This window comes from Brachypodium distachyon, chromosome 5 (assembly GCF_000005505.3).
Source record: "Brachypodium distachyon strain Bd21 chromosome 5, Brachypodium_distachyon_v3.0, whole genome shotgun sequence".
NCBI classification, from domain to species: Eukaryota; Viridiplantae; Streptophyta; class Magnoliopsida; order Poales; family Poaceae; genus Brachypodium; species Brachypodium distachyon.
In genome coordinates, this window is record NC_016135.3 from 27350720 (window position 1) to 27374248 (window position 23529).

Genomic DNA, 23529 nt, shown 5'->3' on the forward strand with positions numbered 1-23529 from the left:
TTCGCCACTCCCTCTCCCTGGAAGGCCCAACCCAACTGCGTCCAGAGGCCCCCGAGCACAGTTTCCTTGTTCCCTTCTGCTTGTGCTTGCTCCCTACGCCGACCTGAACGCCCATCGCCGCCGCCGCCAGCCCGCCAGCCATCCACGTCGGCCATGGCTTCTTCCGCCGCGGCGAGCGCGTTGCGGCGCTCCATCCGCGGTGCCCTGCTGCGCGGCTGCTCCCCGTGGCGCCCTGCAGCCTCCGCCGGCGCCCGGCCGGCCAGCACGGCGGCCTCCGGCGCGGCGGCGGAAGCGGCGGCCGCGTCGAAGAAGGTGCCCCCGCCTCCACGCAAGGTACAGCTACTCCCCCTCCCCCTCCCGCCGCCGGCTACCGACGCCGCCGTCTCCTAGGCATTCGTGCATACACCTCACGTGCGCTCTGTGGCTCAGCTCTTTGCTGAGCTCCCTCCCTCCGTGCGCTTCTTTACTGGAGTAACAACAAGGCCGCTGGAGCGTGGAGCGGAGCAATGGCCTTCTGCGTGTTAGCGTCCGTTAGGTTACATATTGTAATGGCTGAATGGCCGACGGTGCTATGTTAGCATAGCACGCCGCGTTGCTGAGTTTGTTCATGTTGTCATGCCACCTTAGCTAGCGCATTGCATCTTTGAAGAAAGCTAGATTCTTATTTAGTTATTTATTTGTTTGTTTGTAAGCTTTTGAACCACAGTCATTTGCATTATGTCTCGATATGGTATCAATACGAAGGCAAGCTCTGACTCCTGATGACTAAGGGCACTGTGCTTCGAGATTTTGACAACAATACTGACTGGGTAGTACAGTACTCCCTCTGATCCTAAATTCTTGACTCAAATTTGCCCAAATATGGATGTATCTATTCTTAAAAAGCGTTTAGATACATGTAATATTTCGACAACAATTTAGGATCGGAGGAAGTACCTTGCAACTTATTCTGTTTTTATAAATAGGAAGTGCACTGATGATCTGTCTGATATCTTAATTAAAGATTGAGCGGGACTGAAATAATTTTGGAAATTAGGCTTTTTAGGCCCAGTTTTATTAGAAAGCTTGGAGAGGTTCTGCTGGAGTAACCAGCTTACATCATACAGTTCAACCACCAAAACGCTACACCACCAACAGGGAATAGACATTACTGCATCACCCAACACACCAGCAAAGTTTTGTCATTAAGCATCAAACTACCCAACACCTTGTTCTTCACGATCCCGCAGCTTCGTTTGAAGTTTAGCAATCAGCGCAAGCGTCGCTTCCTTTCTCTTCAACGGAGCGGGACTGAAATAATCATACTGTTATTATAATACTCCCTCCGTCCCATATTAAGTGACTTTCTATTACATGTATCTAGACGCTTTTTAGGCATATATACATTCATATTTGGACAAATTTGAGTCACTTAATATGGGACGGAGGGAGTAGTTACCTGTTCCTTTTACTGTCTGTGTGTCATTTACTTCATTAATTAGTTCTTGTTGTTTCTTGTGACTTTGGCAGGGTAGGCTTTTGACTGGGGCCATGATAGGATTGGCCATTGCTGGAGGTGCTTATGTGAGTACTGCCGATGAAGCCAAGTTTTGGTACATGATACTACGTTCTTGAACATAATTTCTTCACAAGTAGCTCCAGTTGGGTTAGATAGCATGAAAACACCCCAATGTGTGCTTGAGATTTTCGCTAGCTGGGGTCTGGGAACTCATAAGCTTCTGCCTGTACGTACCATAATTCTTAACTTGGATTCTCTTTCTGATCGTGCAGTGGCTGGTTATTCAAATCAACAGAACTTGTGAATCCACTTTTTGCACTGTTAGATGCTGAGTTCGCTCATCGTTTGGCTGTTTCTGCTGCTGCTCATGGATTTGTTCCAAGAGAAAAGAGACCTGATCCATCAGTTCTTGGGCTAGAGGTTTGGGGTAGGAAGTTTGCAAATCCAATTGGTCTTGCCGCTGGTTTTGATAAAAATGCCGAGGCAGTTGAGGGTCTGTTAGGTCTTGGATTTGGCTTTGTGGAAGTTGGCTCTGTGACACCCCAGCCTCAAGAGGGAAACCCCAAGCCTCGAATATTCAGACTACAAGAGCACGGGTAAGCATTCATGTGCTGTTATTGGTATTCAAACCGCTCTGTGTCAATCAAATTTATGAAAATTAAAATGATAACGGTTTCTTATACTTGTATCTTGTTCTTTCTCTTCAGTGCTGTAATCAACCGCTGCGGCTTCAACAGTGAAGGTATTGTGGTCGTTGCTAAGCGTCTTGGGGCACAACATGGTAAGCGGAAGATGGAAGAAACTTCGAGCTCCATGTCTCCCTCAACCAGTGATGTAAAGCAAGGAGGGAAAGCAGGACCTGGAATTCTGGGAGTGAATCTTGGCAAGAATAAGACTAGTGAAGATGCTGCTGCTGATTACGTGCAAGGAGTTCATTCGTTGTCCCAGTATGCTGATTACCTGGTATGCATCCTTTGCCCTTACAGAATAACTTCCATCATACCTTCCGTGCTTTCAGTTTCATATGCACATGATGACTACTAGATGGACAAGTATATATGGAGCCTGTGCGAACGGTAAACCTGGTTTGTTGCTCTTAATGCAGGTCATAAATATTTCTTCCCCAAATACTCCTGGTCTTCGCAAACTGCAAGGTAGACAGCAACTGAAAGATCTCGTGAAGAAGGTTTGTTGTCATTTTAACATCTAACAGAAGCGCTTCTCTTCGTTTGTTTGCATGGGAAGTTAGTATAACCTACACTGGATGTGCAGGTGCAAGCTGCACGAGATGAGATGCAGTGGGCTGAAGATGGTCCACCACCATTGCTTGTGAAGATTGCACCGGATTTGTCTAAGCAGGATCTGGAAGACATTGCTGCAGTAACATACTGGACTTAGCCTTGTTTTGCATGCTCTTTCACTGTTGAGTTATGACATTATTCTCATGCCTTTTCTTATTGTTTTACAGGTTGCTCTTACTCTTAGGTTGGATGGCCTGGTAAGTGGACAATTCTTCGACGGTCATTTTTGTGTGGCATTTATGACTAGCATAATCCTATTTATCTTATGTGAACATTTGTATTTCTCTTGTCCGTGATGTTTTACTGATCTTGACATTGTTGAGCATGCAGATTATATCGAACACAACCATTTCAAGACCGCCTCCTGCAGACACACATCCATTAGCTCAGGAAGCCGGTGGATTAAGTGGGAAGCCTTTATTTGACTTATCTAACCACGTTCTCAGGGAGATGTATATGCTTACACGGGTTTGTTTTCTTATCCAGTTACTTTCTTGAATGTGATATCTATTTACTTTGCCTTTTTTGGGAGTCCCGTAACTCTGAACTTCTCTTTCAGGGCAAGGTTCCCCTTATAGGCTGTGGTGGTGTAAGCAGGTAATGTAATTTCTGTGTTTATCTCCATTATGTTTTGCACTTTTAACACAAAATATTGAATATATTTTTAATGTACTTCCAGCGGAGAGGACGCATACAAGAAGATACGTTCTGGAGCTACTCTTGTTCAACTTTACACTGCCCTTGCCTATGGGGGTCCAGCTCTCATCCCCAGAATAAAGGTGATATGACAAACACATTTTTCACTCAGCATGAAGCTTTCAAATTGCAACCTTTTTTGTTGCAATTACAACATATTTTCACTAAAAATGAGCCAAACCAGCATGACCAAAATATTATCTTCTTCTGTTCCATTGTAGTATATACTGAAATAATCATTCCTAAATGCTTATACTGATGGATTATTTGACACGCTCAGGCTGAGCTAGCAGAATGTTTGGAAAGAGATGGCTTCAAATCTGTCCAGGCAGCAGTTGGAGCGGATTGCAGATGAGCTTTGGAGGATTTCCAGGAAGACCCAAATAACGACCAAGATCACGTGATCTCCTTGAGATGCTAGCACATTTTCCACAAGCAAATATACTTTCGCAAATTCATCCCGGAAGCTATTTGAAACGAGAAACTCCATAGAAACTATTTTGAGGGTTTGCTACTCACTTTAACCTTTAGCAAGGAGTGGTCATGACACGTGCGTATACATCACCTCTTGTTTGCTTCTAAGCAAAGCTGTACAAGAAATTTTGGTTAACTTATGTGTATATGTCCAGGTTTCCATGTGGAAAAAGGTCTGTCTAAAATTTTTATGACATCTGAAGCTGCATTTCGCCTCTCTTGTTTAATCCCAAGCTGAATGAACCCTTGCTCTTCTGTCGAAACCTACTGTTTGAAAGGTTCTGCTGTTCCAATGGATACTGGATAGGGATGCCTGGGAATCCCAATCATGGAAACCGTGGTGCAAGTACAATGCACTTCTGATCTGATACTGTAGTATTTATATACCTGTGCTATGTCCAAAACCACAATTGGAAACTCTCTTGTGCAACTTCCAGTTCGAGGGAAGAACTGACAACAACCCACCTGCTGCTGCATGTGCAAGAACCGAATCCTGGGTTGGTGAGGGCGTCCATAAATTAACCAATCCGAGTGAGGTCTCCTGCTCTTTTGATGCTCGGCTAGTGTTTTCCTAATCGATCATTGAGCATTTGTCATCTACTGCCCATGTTCCTGTAGTTTAATTAGTGCTGCTAATCAGAACGCATCCTCGAGTCGAGCCCCACAACAAATGGAAGCTTGAACAACAGCTCTCTTCTTTAGCCTCGGCTCGTTTGTCGCTGTGTGGTTCTATCTTCTATGCTGCTTGTTAATTGAAGGTCTATATACTTGATAACGTAATGTAGCTCGCTTAGTGACATTGATCTATAATAATTTTCTTGGCTCAAAAGGTTTACATGATCAACATGGTATATCTGCAGTTTCATGGTAAGATTGATTACTCCAGTACGATTATTTTACCTAGAGATACCAGTGCCATCTTTTTCCTGTGTGGCAAAGGGAGCAGGAAAGCAACTATTGCTCCTCTACCTGCTCCAGGCAGGCGCCTCTCGTTTCTGTTAATAAACACTTTGAACTTTTTGCCATATTGCCTGGTAGAATAAACACCGGAGTCCATTCTGCTTTCTTTCTCGTGTGTTTCTTTTGCGTTTGTTAAATCGGTTGCCACTTGTTGCCACGCGATGCGCTGGCCGGGACAGGAACAGGGCGGGACAGGCTTTGACTCTTCCAAAAGGCATCTCTTGTAGCACTCGTTCTTCCCGCTGCTGAAACTGTAGTGTACTTACTTTTAAGTACTGGTAGTACTAGTTAAACCGAAGGAATCGAATCACAGAGGAGTCGGTTCTTCTTCAAGACAGCAAGCGCTGGCCAAGGCTGACGCGAGTGCACACGTAAGCGTTTCATTTCATTTGTTTGTTTCGTACTTTGTCGTTTACTTTTCTGAAGACCGAAAACAAAGATATAATACAATTGGAATAAAAATATTAGCGTTTGTTTTATTGAAAAAAAAAACAGCGTTCTGAGATGTTCTTGGAAGCTCTTCGCCCATCCTGATGCCATGCCAGGTCAGTATCACAGTGTGGTGGCAGCTAGCTGTGGGGTCTGGGGCCGAAACATGACAACGGGCAAGCAATTAAGCAGAGATAGTCTCCGTAGATGCACGCGCTTGGATGGACTTGACCGGGCGTGAGCGTGGGAGTCGCTCGCCGATGGTCGGTCGCTATATATAATGGCGACAGGGATCGGCTCGTGCTTAGCTTAGCCTGTGCTAGCTTAAGAGGGTTCGTGTCTTGGTCGCCGCGGCCGACAGTTACAGTAGGAAAGCTACGTACCTCACTCGAGTGAGTGTGTGTTTTGGGTGCTGGTTTTCTTGTTGCGACTCCTTTATGGCTGCATGCGGCATGCGCCGGCGCTGATTACTCGAGTGATCGAGATCAACGGCCTGTAAAAAGTCACTCCCTCCGTCGACCGTCTCATAAATTTTGTCGTGGTTTTAGTTGAAATCCATGTCAAGAATTTTGAAACGGAAGGACGGTATACTCGAAAATTTTGTAAGATACGGTTGATTTTTACAACACTCATGTTTCTGGAGAGAAATGCATTATATTTGCACCTGATTCAGATCAAAGGAGATATATATACACACACATACACGTCCATATATAAGCTGTCGGTACCAACTTGCTAGAGCCTAGAGCGAGGGAGAGGGGGTGCCGGCTGCCGTACGTAATTCACGTTGGAATTGGATCCAATCAGTCCATCCATCGATCAATCTCCAAGCAAGCTACCTCACCTGCAGCGCCCGATTCGAGCTCCATCCCCTGCACCGATCGATCGTACATTACATTGCATCTGAAGATCGTCAGGATCGGACGACACATCGTCGATCCATGCATATCCTATATCCTTGCGCTTGCACTACTGTACTCCCAAGTCTGGACCGACGACGTGAATTAATAAGCAGAACATGAATGCGGGTGTTCTTGTTCTGCCACCAGAACATCTGTCTGTCACTAGTATATACTCGACGTGAATTACTGGCTGCTGGTTCATCTGACATTGCATGCCCTTTCTGGATCTGGGTTTATATTCCGGCTTAAACAGCCCAGTTTCTTGTGTTGTGCTGCTGGTCGCCGGAGCCAAGCACCTCGCGAGCCTCTTGCCTTAGCTTTCTTCTTTTTTTCTTTCTTTTCTCTTTGATTTCAGTAGCAATGATCAATATATAAGCAAATCTTTTGCCTCGTTTAAAAAAAAAGTTTCTTGTGTTCTGCTGCTGCGACTGGCTGACGAGATCTCGATTGACGGCTGGGTTTTCCGCTTGGAAAAAAAGTGGGTTTTTTTTCTCTTTTCGAATATCAATCATTTCTTGCGCGACCAAGTTTCTCTGTGAGATTTGCTTCACGCCAACTCCTCTAGTAATTTTAGTTTCCAAAAAAAAAAATCCTCTGCTAATTTAAGCATCCACCACGATAAGTTGATTGATGGATGGGTATCGAGCTAGTGCTGCTCGCAATTAAATCCATTCAAGACACCCGTCGTCCCGGCTCCGGCTCATTGGAGAATGGAGAATCCGGATGCCGGCCAAAGCCAAAACCCCAAAGCAGAGGGGAAGGTTAATGATTATAGCGCGCCCAAAGCCAAAACCCCACCACAAATGTGCGGTTTTGGATTGAGGGGAGGCAAACAAGTTAGGAATCGACCGCACAATATCACATGCATCATGGCATCTAAAAGAAGAACTGAGAATTGACTACCCAGTAAGTATGATCCATCATCCACCCCAAAGAGACCATGCATTCTTCAAAGTAATTTACCCAAAACCCTGCAAACGCGCAAGTTTCTTGGCCTCGAAGCCTTCCCCCACCCACAGTACCGTTCTCGATCGATCTGCATCACTGCATGCAGAATCAGATTCGATTCGAACAGAGTTTAATTTGTAGTTAAATCCCAGATGCAGACTTGGCACTTTGGCAGTTGGCAGGCAGATAGGTACTTCCATACACTGCATATTTAATTTCTCTTTGAAAACCAATATTCTTTCCGATTCTAAATCGTTGTCGTTGTTTTAGTACAAATTAACACAGATCGATTGGGCGATCTTGAAGGGCCCTGGCAGGAAATTAAAATTTAAGATTTCGAGCCTGGTTTTTCTTAGAGACTTTGACTGACGAAAAAGCACAGAAATTTCGTTACGTTGCACCGATGATCCACTACCAGTTGAGCTAGCCACCGGCCGTTTGGCAGCACTCAAAGAGCCTCAGCTAGCCAGCCGTGCTTATCATCACGAGACTACTTGACTTTGGGGTGAAGAAATCAAAGGAATCCACTGCTAATATGCTATGCATTGCATCCCCCAGCGATCGCTTTCGCCCAGATTTTGCCTCCGTCAGAAACAGTTCCCCACTTTCAGATTGGGGGTAAGTGCATCCGCATATTCTCATGATCCATGTATCATATATATATATATAGGAAATGTGGGTGTGGATTAATCGATAACGATGACGACGATGGGTCGATGACGGCGACGGCGATGGTGATGATGAGGATGGTCTAAAGAACAGGGAGAGGGTGGAAAGAGGAGGATCGGCCGGGCCAGGGCAGAGCACGATGGCACCGGCCATGGAGAAAGATAAGGGCTTGGCTTGCCCCACCACCATGACCATATGTATGTATTCTAGTGTTAGTGCACCCACCTTGCTTGCAATTGGCTTTGGTTATTGCTGCTGCTCGACCTTGAGTGATGGAGATGTCTCTCATGGCGTCTCACTGTCTGCCTGGGCAGGGACCCCCATCATTCATGGAGGCAAGCATCCTCCAAAAATTCAGCAAGTCTTGTTTGAGTTACAAGCATGATCTGTGTGTTCAAAATTCAAGTGACTACTCCTCTTTATGAGTAATAGTCACTACTCCTTTCGTTTGTTTTTATAAGTTGTTCTAGCTTTGTCCTAAATGAAAAAAAAAATTGATCAAGTTAAACTTGATTTTTTTTTACTTAGGACAAAACTGGAACATTTGTAAAAAGGAATAGAGAGAGTAATAATTAGTAAGACACGGTATTTAGAACAGAGGAATATAAATGGGACTGCAAATGGAAAGTGTGCTTAAAACTTGTTTGAGAAGCCATTGCAGAGCATCCCTGTTTCCGGCTGGCATGCATGGCCTACTGGCTTAAAAGTTGCTCTCATCCTGAACCTACAAGTGGGCACTTGAATAGTCCCTTGGATATGAAATGCCTCCTACTAGTACTGCACTTGCTTAATAACTGCCTGAAGACTGAATATTAGCTCCCCTCAAGTACTGAAGAATTAGTTAGTACGTGTCCTCTCATCGGATATTTAATCTGAACCAGTCCATCTTAATTAGCTTATTTGCTGGTTGTTCCAACTAAACAACAACCGAACAGAGCATGCATGTAACTTCATCTTTGTATATTCCTTGGTGGCATTTGTTTTAGAAGAAGCAAGGAATAAAGCTGTGCGATCAAGCTAATTAAAGAGAGCATCAGAGAAAGCTATAGCTAGCTATATCCACCCCTGCTGAACTGGAACGTACGGATCGGAACACGCCAAGCTAATTTTGGTTGTTAGGGTTCGTGCTTCAAGCTTTGGAGCTACTTAATCCTTGTTTAAGATAGACAAACCCTCTTATTGCCTATAGTGCTCTAAGTTTGTTTAGCAAATGCATATATAAATACCCTACCTTTCCCCCCTTTAAAATGGAGCAAGTACATTATATATACAGTCGCCTTGTTTTTTAGTTAAGTTTAGTGGATCCACTGGATCGTACTTCTTTTGAATTTTCTGCTTGGTATTTTATCCAGAACAAGGTAAGGCACCATCATTTAAACTTAAACACCCCCATATAACATCATTAAATACTAATCCTGTGGAATATATGGAGGTTGTATCGGTCATATCATATGATTGCCAACAGCGAATAAAACTTGTTCCCCTGATCGATGTGAATTATTCCATCAAAGCGAATTAAGGGAATTGGCGAATAAAACGGCCGGTCTTTGTTCTGTCTTGCATGTCTGATTTTTATAATGGCATGCATGACCCGGCCCTTCTGATTTGTTATGATAAAGCAAAAGCTAGCACGTAGAAAGAAAAACCCTTCCCGATTTCGCTTTCATACCAGCTATACCCTAAAACCCAAATCCGACAATCATGTGTGACGAGGGAATGACCCTTCGAGTTCTCAACCTTCATATACCCGATACAGCCCAATATGGGGTCCACTCGAAGGCCCATCAAGTATATGCAGGTCGAGTCCCTCAAAGTGCGGCTCAAGCCAGATAGCATAATTTTTTCGTACCAGAATAAACTGATTTGATTGTAACTTTCCCGATTACCACGCCCGAGACCTAGCCGCCAGTATATAAGGTTAGGAGGGGGAGTCGGGAAGGGGGAACAAAAAACACACACGTCAGATCCATCTGTGCATCATAGCTTCATAGCTTCCCTGAAATCTCGATCAATACAATACACCAAAAGTAGGACGTAGGGGTATTACCTTCCGAGGGCCCCGAACCTAGGTAAACCTTGCGACTCCCCTAGTCTTTGTTAGTCGACAAAATCGCTAGTGCACCCCGTGCTCTCCTTCAGTCGAAAACCCTTGAGTCAGGGTATTGCGGAGGTAGCCCCTCGTCAGTGTGCACATCAAGTGGTACGGCTCGTGCCCGCGCTTCATGAACCCTCGGACCATTTCAAGTTCAATTCTCGCGAATGCGATGTATTGCTTTCTTTTCTTTTTTAATGGATATGTATCGATTTTTCTCTCTATTTTTGAATGGATATTTATCGCTTTCTCCGCTTCAAAATAAAAATGAGGAAGAAATATACAAATCTCGCTTTCTGTTTCTTGAATTCAGGTTCAGGGTGTACGTACACTGATGCCTGAGCCTGACAGGCTAACATGGGTAGATTATATCAGCAGGAGGCAGCCGATACGCTTAATCTCGTTCGACTTGGACTGCAAGATTAATCTTAATTGGCGCTGTTCTTGGATGGCTACATCCTGCTGATATTTCCATGGACAGAGAGATTGAGAAAGCTACATGTGAGCGACGGCATGGGCTCTTAGCAAACGGATTACATGGCATTTAACTCTACAGTCGTAATCTTTGTTCTTTTTAGAGACGGTCGTCGTAGTCTCAGTTGAAATTGAGTAATTGTGTGACTGCGAACCACGGCAGTGGTCGGCGATCGAATTTTTTCTTTTCTTTGCATGGTTATTATCTTAAAAAAGGGAAATTTTGGAACAGAATTGAGACAGTCTTAACTCTTAACTGCGGATCAATGTGATCAGTTACGATCGGACGGTGCACGCCACTTGTCGACCCCATCTGCCGAACGAAATTCAGGGGCCTTTGTCTAGGCAAATCGGTGCGTGCGAATTAAACATCACGTTTAGGTAGACGTAAACACATACGATCAATGGAGGTGATAGTTCAGTCAGGAAGGATAAACACACTGTCATTTTCTTGACCCGATCCAAAATATTCGGTCATTATATGTACTGAACTACTGATGTGTGTACGTGTTCATCTGGTGAGTGATCAATCGATCAAGTCGGTGGTTAACCACCATATTTAACCCTAACGGTTAGGTGAAAGTTCACCCCCACGACGCGTTTGATTCCAACTGCTTTATATATATTCTGACCCTCCCTAAACAGACTACTATTATACTTGTACTAAGTTTGATTATGAATCTAGATCGCCGAATACGATCCAAGATATACATTCTCCAATGCAAGAGTTGACTTATGAACAACTTCCTCCCCATCTCTAGCTCTTCCTCTCCCTCTCCCTCTCCCTCAGCTGTTCCACGGCCTCCTGTAGGCAAACCGGGGAACCGGCGCATGCTTCTTCTGTGGCATTTTACGTTTAGAAAACTTGTTGAGATCGATTATGGGGATTCCACATTTCCACGGTGCACCAGCAGAAACTGAAACGCTGGATTAATAGTGCCACCACCTGCCGCGCGACGTTCGGTGCTCTGTTTATTTTTTGTTTAAGTGTCACGAGGTAGTTTGCTTTGTTTCAACAATGTTGACAAACTTTTCCCCCTAACAACTGGTATTAACTAATTGACGTACCTGTGGATAAGGAAAAGTTTCTTGGTGCACACTCTCTCCTCATTTAGTTCTTACAGCACACCAAAGCATTGTTTTTCTTAGACAGCAGGTGTTGTATATATGCCAAGTTTTCTTACTATAAGATTTGAGCAATTATCCAGATGAGAATCAAAAGGGAAAGTATTATATGAATAATATTCTCAAATTGATAGAGATTACCACAGAGAAATAACCAAAAAAAATGGACTCAGTCGGAAGAGCTGGCCATGCATTTACACCGGTCACCGCCGACAGGCCCCATGCATGGACCTCCTTAATTCATAGATCTTCAAAAGAAATCATTTTAAATATCGTGTGGAATCCAAACTAGAGATAAGTTGCCTTCTCGAAATATACTCCCCCTTCTCCTAAAATAAAATTTTCAAAACCGTATCATGCATACGAATATAAGCTGAGCGTATTATGTGGCAGTGTATATACATGATATTAGTCAACTCCCAAAAACCTCTAATGGATTTGTGCAAAATGAAACTCTAATGGAATGATCCCACTTTTCAAAAATAAAAATCGGCATTGAAAATTTTCAAAAGATCACGGGAAAAAACTTTACGTGTACATAGAAATGTGTAACACTCAATTGTAACATTTTATTGAGAAATATCTTGATTCGCGTGCTACAAGTAAGTATGCATCTATAATACATGCATTAGTTGCTTGAAGTAGGATGAAACCGGATCGGATTCGGTTGGATAGTACTCATACTATACCATATCCTATCCCATATTTTTTTATCGGATTTGGAAACCGTGCGGATACGGATTTGGATGCGGAAACAGATATGGTATGGTAGTGGAACGATGCCGGATCGGAAACGGACGGATATTTTGTGTATAGTACTAATAACAAATAAGTTTATAGTCATCATTTATGTTGGACCTAGATACCAAACACATTGAAAGTATGTTAGGATATATGTTGAGATCGGCTTTCTTGGGATGGCTTCCTGGGCTAGTGAGCTGCATGTAACATGTTGGTAAAAACGGATAATATCCAACTTATTAGGATCAAATTATCCTATTGTAATTTTGGATAATCCGGTATCCCCCGGATAATGCTCGTACCATATCCTATACCGTATCCAGCCGGATAATAATTTATCTTCCCATATCCTATAATATCGGATTCGGAAACGGATTCGGTCGGTAATTATCCTAACCACTTTCACCCTACTTGCTTCTGTGTAGAGTATATCTACATATCCATACACATTTTTTTCAAAACTTTTTAAAAAGCTTCTTAATACCATTTTGACATGTCTAGTTTTTATGTGCTGAAATAATGGGCTATTCCAATTTATTTCAAACTAAGTTACTCTTTCCAAAATTGTAAATCTTTATCTTTTGCAATACGTTACTTTGACCGTGCATTTCTCGGCAAACATATTACTTCGCAAAATACTAATTATTACTACACATTATGTTACCAGTTCGGAGTACTCACTACGTACGAATAACACTAGACATAATTTTCTGTTGATAATCTAATTTCATATAAATTTGCAAGTCTAACAAATTTATAGTAAAATACACTATGAACATCAAACTTTAGAATGTTTGACACCAGGACTTGTATTTCTGAACGGAGAAAGTGCAAAAAATGAATAACTGGTATAGAGAGATTGGCAGATTGCATTGTGGGTCAGAGGTTTTTTTTAGCACTGCCAAACCTGAGGAATAAATTTCCCCTAATTTTTCACAATTTATGGACGAAGGTTCCAATTAATTGAGTACTACTACTAATTTACTCCCAAATAAGATCGATATATACGGAGTAGTACCCATAAATAGCCCCGTACCAGCTCCATAAATAGCCCCGTACCAGCTCCAGCTAGCCAGCCGCCTCCCTCTCCATTACTCATTCGCTCGCTCGCTCGCTCGCTCGCTCCTCTGCTGCGTTCCTTCGTCTCCAGCTCCGGCATGTCAGGAAGCTACGCCTCGCGGCTCCGCTCCGGCGGCGGCGGCGGCGTGGGAGCAGGCGGCGGCCTGGGCACGACGACGGTCCTCGCGGCGAAGGTGGTGTTCGCGTCGGCGGCGGTGGCGGCGGCGGCGTCCCTGGCGCGGGGGCTGGCGGTGCCGCAGCTCGTCGTGTCCGTGGCCGCCGGCGCCGACGCCTTCCTCTGGAAGCTCTACCTCTTCGTCGCCGTCCACGTCATCATCTTCGTCATCTGGAAGCTCTCCGACGGCCACAAGCACTTCCACCACAAGGACCCCTGGGTCGACGACGACGGCGGCGTCAAGAGGAAGGAGGACTTCGTCTCCGTCTCCGGCGCCGATGCGATCCAGGCCGGACTGGCCCGCCGCAAGGATTCATGGGCCGCTCCCGCGGCCCGCGGCCCACCTCCGCCGCCGGTCGTGTCCGGATTCATCCCCAAAGAGGAGTTCTGCTCCACCGCCGGGTATGGCGTCCCGCCGTTGCAGAAGAAGTTCTCTCCTATGGAGGAAGTCGTCTCCCCCGACTCCGGCGCCTGCGAGTCGTGCGTCACTACCACGGAGTACGAAGAGGCGGACGATTCTTCCTCCCCCGCAGCCGCCGCCGACGAGTGGCGGAGCGTGGCGCCGGCGCCACTGCAACGCGCGGACCTCTCGCTGCCGCTTCCGCCGCCAGCTATGGCAGCCGCGGCCATGGACCACTGCTTCGACGCCAACGCCGCCGCCGATGACGGCGGCGACGACGACCTGGACGCCACGTGGAACGCCATCATGCAGAAGAAGCGTCCTTCGACGGCGCCGGCTTCTTCCACTCCTCCGGCGCCGCAAGCGCCTGCGCCGCCCCCGGCGGCGGCGGTGGCGGCGCGGCCGAGAGCCCGCGAGCCGTCGGTGGGCGCGGCGGAGCTGAGCAAGCGCGCCGACGACTTCATCAAGAAGATCCACAACTCCTTCGGCCGGCAGCAATGATCTCCCCGAACCAAAACCCCAAAGCAAATCTCTTAGCTAATGTAAAGAAGACATCTTCGCTTAGTTTTATTTTCCTTTTCTTTGGTGTGCCGCGATCGAATCGAAGAGATCGCCGGAGGGAGCAGAGCAGAGGCGAGTTCATCAGATCATTACCCGTTAGGTAAACTCACTGAAATCTTCATTGCCCGGGCTCGATCTGCTCCCCGATTTTGTGCTGTCAATGAAGAAGTAAAAAGTACAAATTTGCTTGCTTAGTTGGATCGCCAGTTAGTCGGAATGAGTTGTCGCTTGCTGCTTTTCCAAAAAAAAAAATGGTCGGCTTGTGCACTGGCAGTCCGGTCCACTTCTTTCCCTTTCGGTGCCAATAGGATCCAACCGATGATGCGTTGCTTACCTCTCAAGTTGGATCTTTCCTACTTTTTCTTCTTCTTCTATCCAAAAGAACCTAGCTAGAGTCAAAATTGTTGGTGAATTTTTGTTTCTGATCTCTGAATCTTCAGAACAGCGTCAACTTGTTGTGTAAAAGACAAGTTGATATAGATTACAAGCATTGCCCATGTATGTGCTTCTTAATTAGCTTTTGTACTTGTTGTACAAAATCATGTACCATATGTAGTTACTCATGGGTTGTACTTCAGGGGATATGAGAATTACATGTGTGTAGAGTGACAGGTAGTAGCATTGCCAAGTGCCAAGGACCAGAAATTGACAAGTTTGTTTCCATGCTTGTTGGGATTTGCAGGCTGTGAAGGTTCTGGATGGATGGATGGATGGATGGTGGTGCACTGTGGGGGAGTAGCTAGCTAGCAAGAGATGATCCTGACCTTAATGGGCTGAAATGATGGTTTTGAGTTGGTGGTGCTTAGTTGTTAGGTTCTTCTCTCCTTTTTAGTCGGTTGCCCTTTGGTGGCCTGGCCTGACATCTGTTCTTAGCTTTCCCTACAGCTCTTTCACTGATTATAACAGTGCTAATTATGGTGCTAAATATGCTCTTGGGTAGTGGGCGTGCTTGTGATTATAAACTGTTGGTTGCCACATGGTGTTGTCTGGATATGCCAGCCACAAGTCAATGCCCCATGCCACCATCTTGTTCCATGTCACTTCTGCTGTTTGCCATGCCATGATCATCATTTTTGAATTAAATTAGCTGGAACCTGCTCTGCTCTATGCTGCTTTTTTTACTAGGTCACTGTTAGAAGTGAATAATCAGCGGTTCATGTCGACAACAAACTAGAGAGGTACTAGTAATGAGATGAAAAGGCCACGGACAAATGATTCGCTGTTTTGATTATAGACAAGACCTAGTGGTCAGGAAAAGGTTTGATTTTTCCCTGATATGAAACGACAAATAATGGTGAAAAATGATTTGAACTTTGTTGAGATGTAAGGCTGCAGATCTGATAATGACACCTGGAGCATATCTGTTGGTTCTGACATGGTGCCAAGAGAACATTTTCAGCTCCCTCTACAGATACTCTGTTGCTATCTACTCTAGTAGTATATAGTACTAGCATATGATGTACTTTGCTCTGAAGACTGTAGTATTGCTTTCAGTATGACATGAGCAGAATCATAATAAGGAGTACAACTCATGCTAGTACTACTTGAAGTCATCTTCATTGACTACTCTATGAACTTCTTTTCTGAAAGGAAGGCTACTCTATGAATTGAATACCCTACAAACTTATAACGGATTAAATAGTAAATATGATAACCTTATTTGAAGGCAACAGAAATGTACATGTATTTGTATCTGTGTATGTTTGGTGCTTCTAATGAGCTGATAACCTGTGTGTTAGAATTGGTGTCGTCTAACCACTTGTGTCCATGTCATAAGCTACCACCTTTCCTTTTCTTTGAGATGAGTCTGATAGGAGTGTGTGTCTCTAGTGGCTACTGAAAGTCTGAAAGTGGCATCGGAACCGAAAAGGCCATGAACTGAACATCGCTGCTACAAGCAAAACTACATGATTGATGGTGTTTTGGTCAGGTTAGAAACGCCATATAGCTTTTGCGTGAACAAGTACCACATCTCGGCTTATTATCACTGTCATTTTGAAAGCAAATCTTGCCTTATTACTGTCGCGCTTCGAAAGCGCTTCGCGTACTTGCTGTCATGGCCATTATTATCCAGAGATCAACTCACCTATATATCATGTCTGAATTTCTTGCAGTGTTTTTATCCCTAGTCTACACAATTTCTGTAGCTGCATTTTAACTGTCCCAACACATGAGATGGAACGAGCACATGCACCTAAAATTTTGCAAAAGGCTACTTACTACTACTACACCCTGAAATCCTGGGTAGCTAGTTTCAGACATGCCTAAGGCAAGATGGGACAAGTCCTAATGGTTACACAACATCTGTTCATGTGCCATGGGGATGGCTAGATAGGGAGTCTCTATCCGTGACAATTCTTCAATCATGGTTTGCTTGAAGCTAGTAGGGAGCTATCTCATCTGCCCTAGCTAGGCTTCAATTATGATCACTAAACAACGCTAGAATAGAACAGGGGATGATTATATTAGCACTCCACTAACCCCTGCAGAAAAAACATTGGAGCTCTGTTTATGGCGACGCCACAACCACCGCCGATCTTTCCAGGATTAATACAGTATGGTTAATTCTGCATGAATGAATTAATGGATGGATGAGTGGCTTAGAGTTTTCTGTTCTCCGGTGGTGGTGGTCCTCTTCATGCATGCTACTCACCACCAGAGGAAGGGCCTACTATGTGAGCATGTTCATGGATGTTGATGTTTATGCCTCTGCAGGGAAACAATGCATTCTAGATTATTTTGAGCATTCATATTTCGTGGTCTCGATTATGCTACATTTGAAATGAAAGACTCGACCAGTAAGCTTGAGGGACACAAAAGTAGTTCGATTTTTGCCTGGTTATGAGATGTTTATCTGCTTGCCCTGGGAGAAGGCCACAGGGGGTCATGGCGTGATAAGCTGTAAGCGCACGTCGATCGTCCATGGCCCTTCGGTCCCACCGCCGCCGGCCTAGCTAGGCTTGTCGCCATCGTGGGCCGGGAATAACTCTGGAGGCCCATGGCTGTCAAGCGGTGTTGATGTCTTGTCGCCACTCCGGAGGCCCATGGCCGTCAAGAGGTCTTTGATGTCTCGGCAGAGCTCCTCGATCAATCACGATTCACGACTCCCTCACTAGCATGTGTCCTAGTCGCCCTAAAAAAAAAAAACCTAACATGTGTCCTAGTGTGTCCATGTCCTGTGTACTACCTTGTCGTGGTTTTAGCGTAAATTTGTACTAAAGTCACGACAAGTATTTAGAAACGGAGGGATTATTTGTACGTGACACCAGCACCACTTATGCAAGATGTCCAACCGTTTGTGTATCACCTCTGGCCTGTGTTCTCCAACTATTTGTGCAACAGTGAGACGGACTCTGATGCCGTATGATTGCAATCTCTCACAACTGTTCATGCTTTGTTTTTACAAACACAATTCTGCTGCAATATCCGGGGAAAAAAATAGCAGCAACTCAAGAGATGAAATTTTTGAGAAATTCTACAGCTGAAATCTGCAGAGGCACTATGCGAATCATCCAAAATGAAGTACAACACAACAGGTCAGATTATTTTTTGTACAATACATAACAAACACAAGCTACATGGTGAAGCAAAATTATGTTACCTACAAACTGAGGAAATAGGTTTTTTCTCTTCTTCTTTGAACCAGAGCTAATCACCTGCTGCTAGGCCTATGGGAGTTCTGTTTTGAAATTCAGTTCGAATGCTACAACACTGACAATGCTCATAATTAAGGCAATATGCTCTCGACGACGGCGGCGCTTTTCTGATGTTTTTGACAAGTCAGCACGAACCCCCACCGTTGTGATGGCAAACTGTCATCTATCTCAGGATCTCTTGGTATGCAGGCTCAGGGCGAACCCACACTCTTCGCTGTTGCTACCTTCCTCCTTGCATTCCACGCAGAGTAGGGGAGCACTCTGCTGACTGGCCTTCTCCCCACGGACAAGCTTCAAGAGATCACATAGAGTATTGGCAATTTTCAAAATAAAAAATAAAAGGGACATATGCAAATTTGCGACATCTACTGACACTCAAGTAATAGTACCGAAAGAGTTTCTGAGTTTGTGCAAGGACGTACAAATTTTCCGGACTCCGGGTTTTTGTAGATGATGAGAGTGTCCCCTGCCTCGAGACCATGAGATTTCACAAATTCTCCTGTGGAGAATAAGAATAAAACAATGCGATTCATCAACACCTGTAAAAACTTACATTTTTTCTTTCAAGTGTTTTACTTCAATAATAAAACCTACCAGTACTTTCCAAGATATACATCCTGCTCTTGTTGTTAGGCCAGAACCTGGGAAGAATCTTGCATCAGCGTGATAAAGTTGAAGTAGTGAATAGGAGGCAGATATATCAACTCCCCAACACTGAGACTATCATCTTACAAACTTATAGCCGAAAAAGTATTTAACCCTGAACTAGTGATCACCTGTACTTATAGGTGCCACATGGTGATCCTCAGGGTACCCTTTGACCCTCCTTAGTTCAAACAAATGAACTAAATTTTCAAAAAATTGTGTCATTTTGAAATTTTAGTTCATTTGGTTGAACTAAGGAGGGTCAAAGGGTACCCTGAGGGTCACAATTTTGCAGCTCTACCTGTACTTGAAGTTCCATGTAGCCACAAGATTGAAGTCATCCATCTGCAGTATCAGACCATCCCTTTCGAGCAAAGCTGGAAGATTAGCCTCTGCATCTCTCTGAAAAATTTTAGAAGACGGTGAAATTACACAGCATAATCATAGCTCACAGATAAATTAAGAGAGTATTAGGCTCTACCTTAGGCAGCACAATTCTTCCAATATTTCCCACATCACTGTTTGTCAAATCCTTGCGCAAGACAATATGGTATTCCTTACAGTTGAACCTCTGTTAAAAACAGTTTTGAATAAAATTCAGAGTTAGTTCAGAGGGAAGACTCTAAACTGCAGCAGCTGATTAATGGACTGGGTTATCAATTACTATAAATAGTTAAAACAAGCTTTATGAAGTTATGTAATGCAAGAATGTATAACAAAAACAGCAGCATACAATTAATAGGATTTAGGAAGCATCTTATGAATCAATACGTCGTGTTGCTTACAGCGGTCAAATCTTCAGGGCCCTGATTCAAGTTTAAATTTTCATGAACCGGATTGTGGTTTAGTTCCTCACTGTTCTCACTTTCCATGTCAGGTGGATCCTGGAAATTTTCTCAAGTCAGGTCTACTCACGCTTCGTCGAAAAATAACAGCATGCTCTGAAAGATCCCTATCATTACCTCTGAATTCTTCTCTTTCTGGGTGTGCATGGCTTCACTCTGCAATTTTGTGGTGAATGGAGCTTCATTGAAGAACTGGACTGGAGAGTGGTTGTTTGATGCCGGAGACATTGGTGGAAAACATGGAACATGTCCTAACTGTGGATCCACCCTAAAGCTAGATGCAAAACCTACACCCATATATAAGATGCTCATATGGCGAAGTAATGCACAAGTAATTACTCCAGTTTTAATTATTGACTGCCATGTATATCTATATACCTGAATCTTCCGCATGATTGTTGCTGTGGTAGGAGGGAGATTGATGATCATGTATGGCAGGAGGGTAGGTACTATAGCAAGGGTTCCTCGTCATGAAGTTTGGCCATGCAGTGGTGGAGCATGGCCTCAAGCTTTGGTGATGATAGCCATTGTTGGTGCTGCTGCTGCTGCCACAGGTAACAGACATGAATGCGCTGTGGTTGTACACTGTCCAATCCGCAAAACCTCCTGGAACCTGCTGTGCTGAAACGCCGTTCTGAGAGCCAGTAGCTTGCCAATATTGGTATCCTGAAGAATAGATAGAGTAGTACCAATGTCGTATTAGACGAAAAACAATAAGTAAAGAGAAAAGAAAGAAGTAGAATTATGATTTAGTTAAGCACGTAGGGATCGTTCAACTCCTCGTTTTGCTCCATTATCTGCTGGTAATGGAAACCGATCTACGGATCGTTTGAAAAAAGAAATGTAAGGAGTCTGCAAGAACAACAGTACTAGCTAGTGCCCTAGCAAGACGACGATATATAAGTATAACACAAATGCTAGCTATATATATATACGGTCATATTTATGCGTGTGTTGGATCGATAAAAGTAGAAATCCCCTGCATGATCTAGCAAATAGGCCGTGCAAAAAAATAGTGCAGAATTTGGCGTCTTCTCGCCCCCACAAAAAACAGCAGAATTGGCTTCGTATGATCTTCCTCAGTGAACCTCTCCTCCCGAAGTGTTCGAGATCACAAACATCTTCAGTAGTAATGTATTCCGCATCGGCTCTGGAACCCTACCTAGACCCGATCTTTACGCGCATTCCTCGCGAGGACAGAAACCCTGAAACAAACTACGACGAGGACACCGGATCGGTCTCGCGTCCACGGCGGCGCGCCGTGCGCGAGGCCATGTCCAACACGCAGATCCGCGCAGGCAACCCATCAAAATCCTAGAACAGCCAAGACATCGATCGCGATATACACAGAAGGCGCGACGAAATGTACCGGAAAGGGCGCAGGGCGGCGGCTGCATCGTCGTCGCCGACGCGGCGGCCGCGTAGGGCGGCGCCATGGCGACCGGCATTGGCGGCGGCGCGTGGATCGGGCCGCCGCCGCCAGCGGGAGGGTGGTTGTTGTAGAACCCGTGGCCCTGGTGGTGGTGATGCAGCAGCCCGCCATTGGGCGAGGCGCAGCGGTTGTTTCCCATGGACGCGAGGAGCGCCTGGAACGACGTCCCGTGCGCGTGCGCGTGCGGGGCGGCGGCGGCCACCGCGGCCCCGGACGGCGCCGGGAAGCCCCCGCGGGCGGTGGCGCCCACTACGGCCCCCGCGCCGCCTCCGCCGACCGTGGGGGAGGAGGCGGACGAGCCCTTGGCGGCCTCCGCCATGTCAGCTTAATTCGGGTTCCGTCTCTGACTCGCTCTCTGTCTGTGTGCTTTCGTTTTGTGTATTGGAGACAGTGAGAGAGAGAGAGAGAGGCGGTGGCCTTGAAGGGGCGTGCGTGTGGGCTGACTGACTCTGCCCCCCGTGCGTGTGCCCGTTTTAATTTGGAAGGTTTTCAGGGGGCTTAATGGAAGTGTGGGGGATAATAATTCCTAATAATTCAAAAAAAAAAAGGGAATGGAGTTCAGGGTGGGGGAGAAAGTGGAAAAATGGGGCATGGAAATGAAAAGGAAAAAACCTAGGGGCTTATGATCGCTTTAAAACGATGGTGGGAATCAAAGGTTGTATAACGGTAGGTCGGGCAGGCATGATGTGTGTGCATCGCTCGATGCAGAAGCGTGGGCTGAAAAGAGAAAGTGCGTCTTACTGTCTCTTCCGGCCTTTCCAAAAGTAAATGTGCGCGCATGTTTTGGGAAGCTGTATCCTCCCGCGTGCGAATGGTTAATTGCCAGTTGGCAGTCGATTCAGCGCGTTTTATTGTGGCGGGACCGACATTACGCGCCGCAGCTGGCGTGAGATCTGTTTTGTGATGTGTTCTGCTTGCCTTTATATTTTTGGCAAGTGCTTTATTTTCTTTGTCCTCTTTCGACTTGCCGAGTTTGGCATGCGGGGAGTGTAACCATTTTTGGCGTAAATTGAGAAGGCAAAATTTCGTTTTTGGTCCTTTAACTATTGCAAAATTCTATGTTCCACCACCAACTCGATGCAGAAGTGGGGGCTAAGAGAGAAGGCGGGCGGTTTCGTCTCTTCCGCTTTTTCAAAAGTAGAGGTGTGCACCCGTTACGGGAAGCAGCCTCCTCTCGTGCGACAATGGTTAACTGCAGCTGGTCGTCGATTCGATAGATTTTACTATACTCGGGACCGATATTACGCGCTGCAGCTGGCATGAGATGCGTTTTGTGTTGTATTTTGCTTGCCTTTCCATTTTTTTGCTAGAGCTTCCTTTTTTGCCTTCTTCAACCAGCCGACTGCACGCGGAAACGCAACTTTTGTAATATAATAAAATCCTTACATGGGCCGGGCCGCAATCATACGTGGCGACGACCAAATCAACGAATTCCAAAGGCCGGTCAAATCGCCATCGAGGCTTAGCCATGCCAACTAAGCACCGGTCAAAGGAGTCAAAGGGTCAAGCCTCTCATGCCATGGTCAAAAAAGCTAGAGTAGGGGCCAAGAAAGCTCTAGGGATGAATTTAGCACCTTACCCTCACTCTCACTCAAGGGTAACCATGGTCTTTTGTCATAAACCCCTAGGCTATAAATACCCGCCCCCCATGGAGGCATGTATCGTTCACTCTCGATTGGATAAGATCAAAGGGGAGAGGGCTAGAGCAACCTAAGGAGCCCGCTCTCGAGTGCTTGGGTCGAGCCTAGTATCGACTCGACCTCGGGGACGCGACTTGGGAAGCCTAGTTTCGAAGTTCCGGGCCGTCTAGTACGACCCCGACTCGAAGTAGAAGGATCGGGTTAGAGTCTCGAGGGTATCCCAACCTCGCTACTTGGGAAGACAAGTTCGGCCCAAGTCCAAGGCGGCCCCTAGAAATCTCTCGCCATAGGTGATTTGGGAAGACGAGTTCGGCACAAACACTTGGCTAACGACCCCCTCGAAGCCTCTCCAAACATAGGAATAAGTCGTACCCGCAGGGTCAACCAAACCTATTCAAAAAATATCGACGTGTCAACTTGTCCCAAGTGTACGGCGACCTTCGCTATAAGGCCGACGTACACCCCATACATATTATTCTCGCATTTGTGCCATCAAGCATTGGCACCCCGTATTCCTATTGTTTTCTAGAACAACAACAGTGGCGCCAACCGTGGGGAACCCTCGCCGCAATTGAAGATTTAATGGCACGGTTACAAACGAAGAAAGCAAGCGCCTCAGGGGCTCCCGAGGAAGGAGAAATTCTCACCAATCCGGACGCCGCCGCAAGCATGGACCTCCTGGACCCCCGCTCCCGGCCGTCCCTGAAGGAGCCGAAGCACTCGGAACCGTCGTAGGCGGTCCTTCGGTCCTCACCGACGTGGTGGCAAGGATCGGCGAGCGACCCGCGGTTACCGCCCCCACAAGGG

At 45.6% G+C, this 23529-nt stretch overlaps 3 protein-coding genes across 3 annotated transcripts; 2 read left to right on the plus strand and 1 right to left on the minus strand.

The window, feature by feature from the left end:
• Positions 1 to 21: 21 nt before the first annotated feature.
• On the plus strand, positions 22 to 4224 carry LOC100837635 (dihydroorotate dehydrogenase (quinone), mitochondrial). Its single transcript, XM_010242305.3, has 11 exons — positions 22 to 333; positions 1510 to 1592; positions 1771 to 2094; positions 2206 to 2461; positions 2604 to 2684; positions 2771 to 2878; positions 2967 to 2996; positions 3130 to 3267; positions 3359 to 3396; positions 3479 to 3578; positions 3776 to 4224. Exons 1-11 carry the CDS (start codon positions 154 to 156, stop codon positions 3848 to 3850), a joined length of 1413 nt encoding a protein of 470 aa, XP_010240607.1. The 5' UTR covers positions 22 to 153; the 3' UTR covers positions 3851 to 4224.
• A 9153-nt stretch (positions 4225 to 13377) lies between these two features.
• On the plus strand, positions 13378 to 15597 carry LOC100838244. The gene is made up of 2 exons (XM_010242306.3): positions 13378 to 14604; positions 15187 to 15597. The coding sequence occupies exon 1, from the start codon at positions 13467 to 13469 to the stop codon at positions 14442 to 14444; it is 978 nt and encodes a 325-aa protein (XP_010240608.1). The 5' UTR covers positions 13378 to 13466; the 3' UTR covers positions 14445 to 14604; positions 15187 to 15597.
• Positions 15598 to 18022: 2425 nt separating this feature from the next.
• LOC100838539 (putative B3 domain-containing protein Os04g0676650) lies at positions 18023 to 21416 on the minus strand. The gene is made up of 9 exons (XM_003579428.4): positions 21020 to 21416; positions 20029 to 20316; positions 19768 to 19937; positions 19591 to 19689; positions 19287 to 19376; positions 19107 to 19207; positions 18755 to 18801; positions 18583 to 18659; positions 18023 to 18451 (listed from the first exon to the last, which is right to left on the minus strand). Exons 1-9 carry the CDS (start codon positions 21399 to 21401, stop codon positions 18329 to 18331), a joined length of 1377 nt encoding a protein of 458 aa, XP_003579476.4. The 5' UTR covers positions 21402 to 21416; the 3' UTR covers positions 18023 to 18328.
• Positions 21417 to 23529: the final 2113 nt, after the last annotated feature.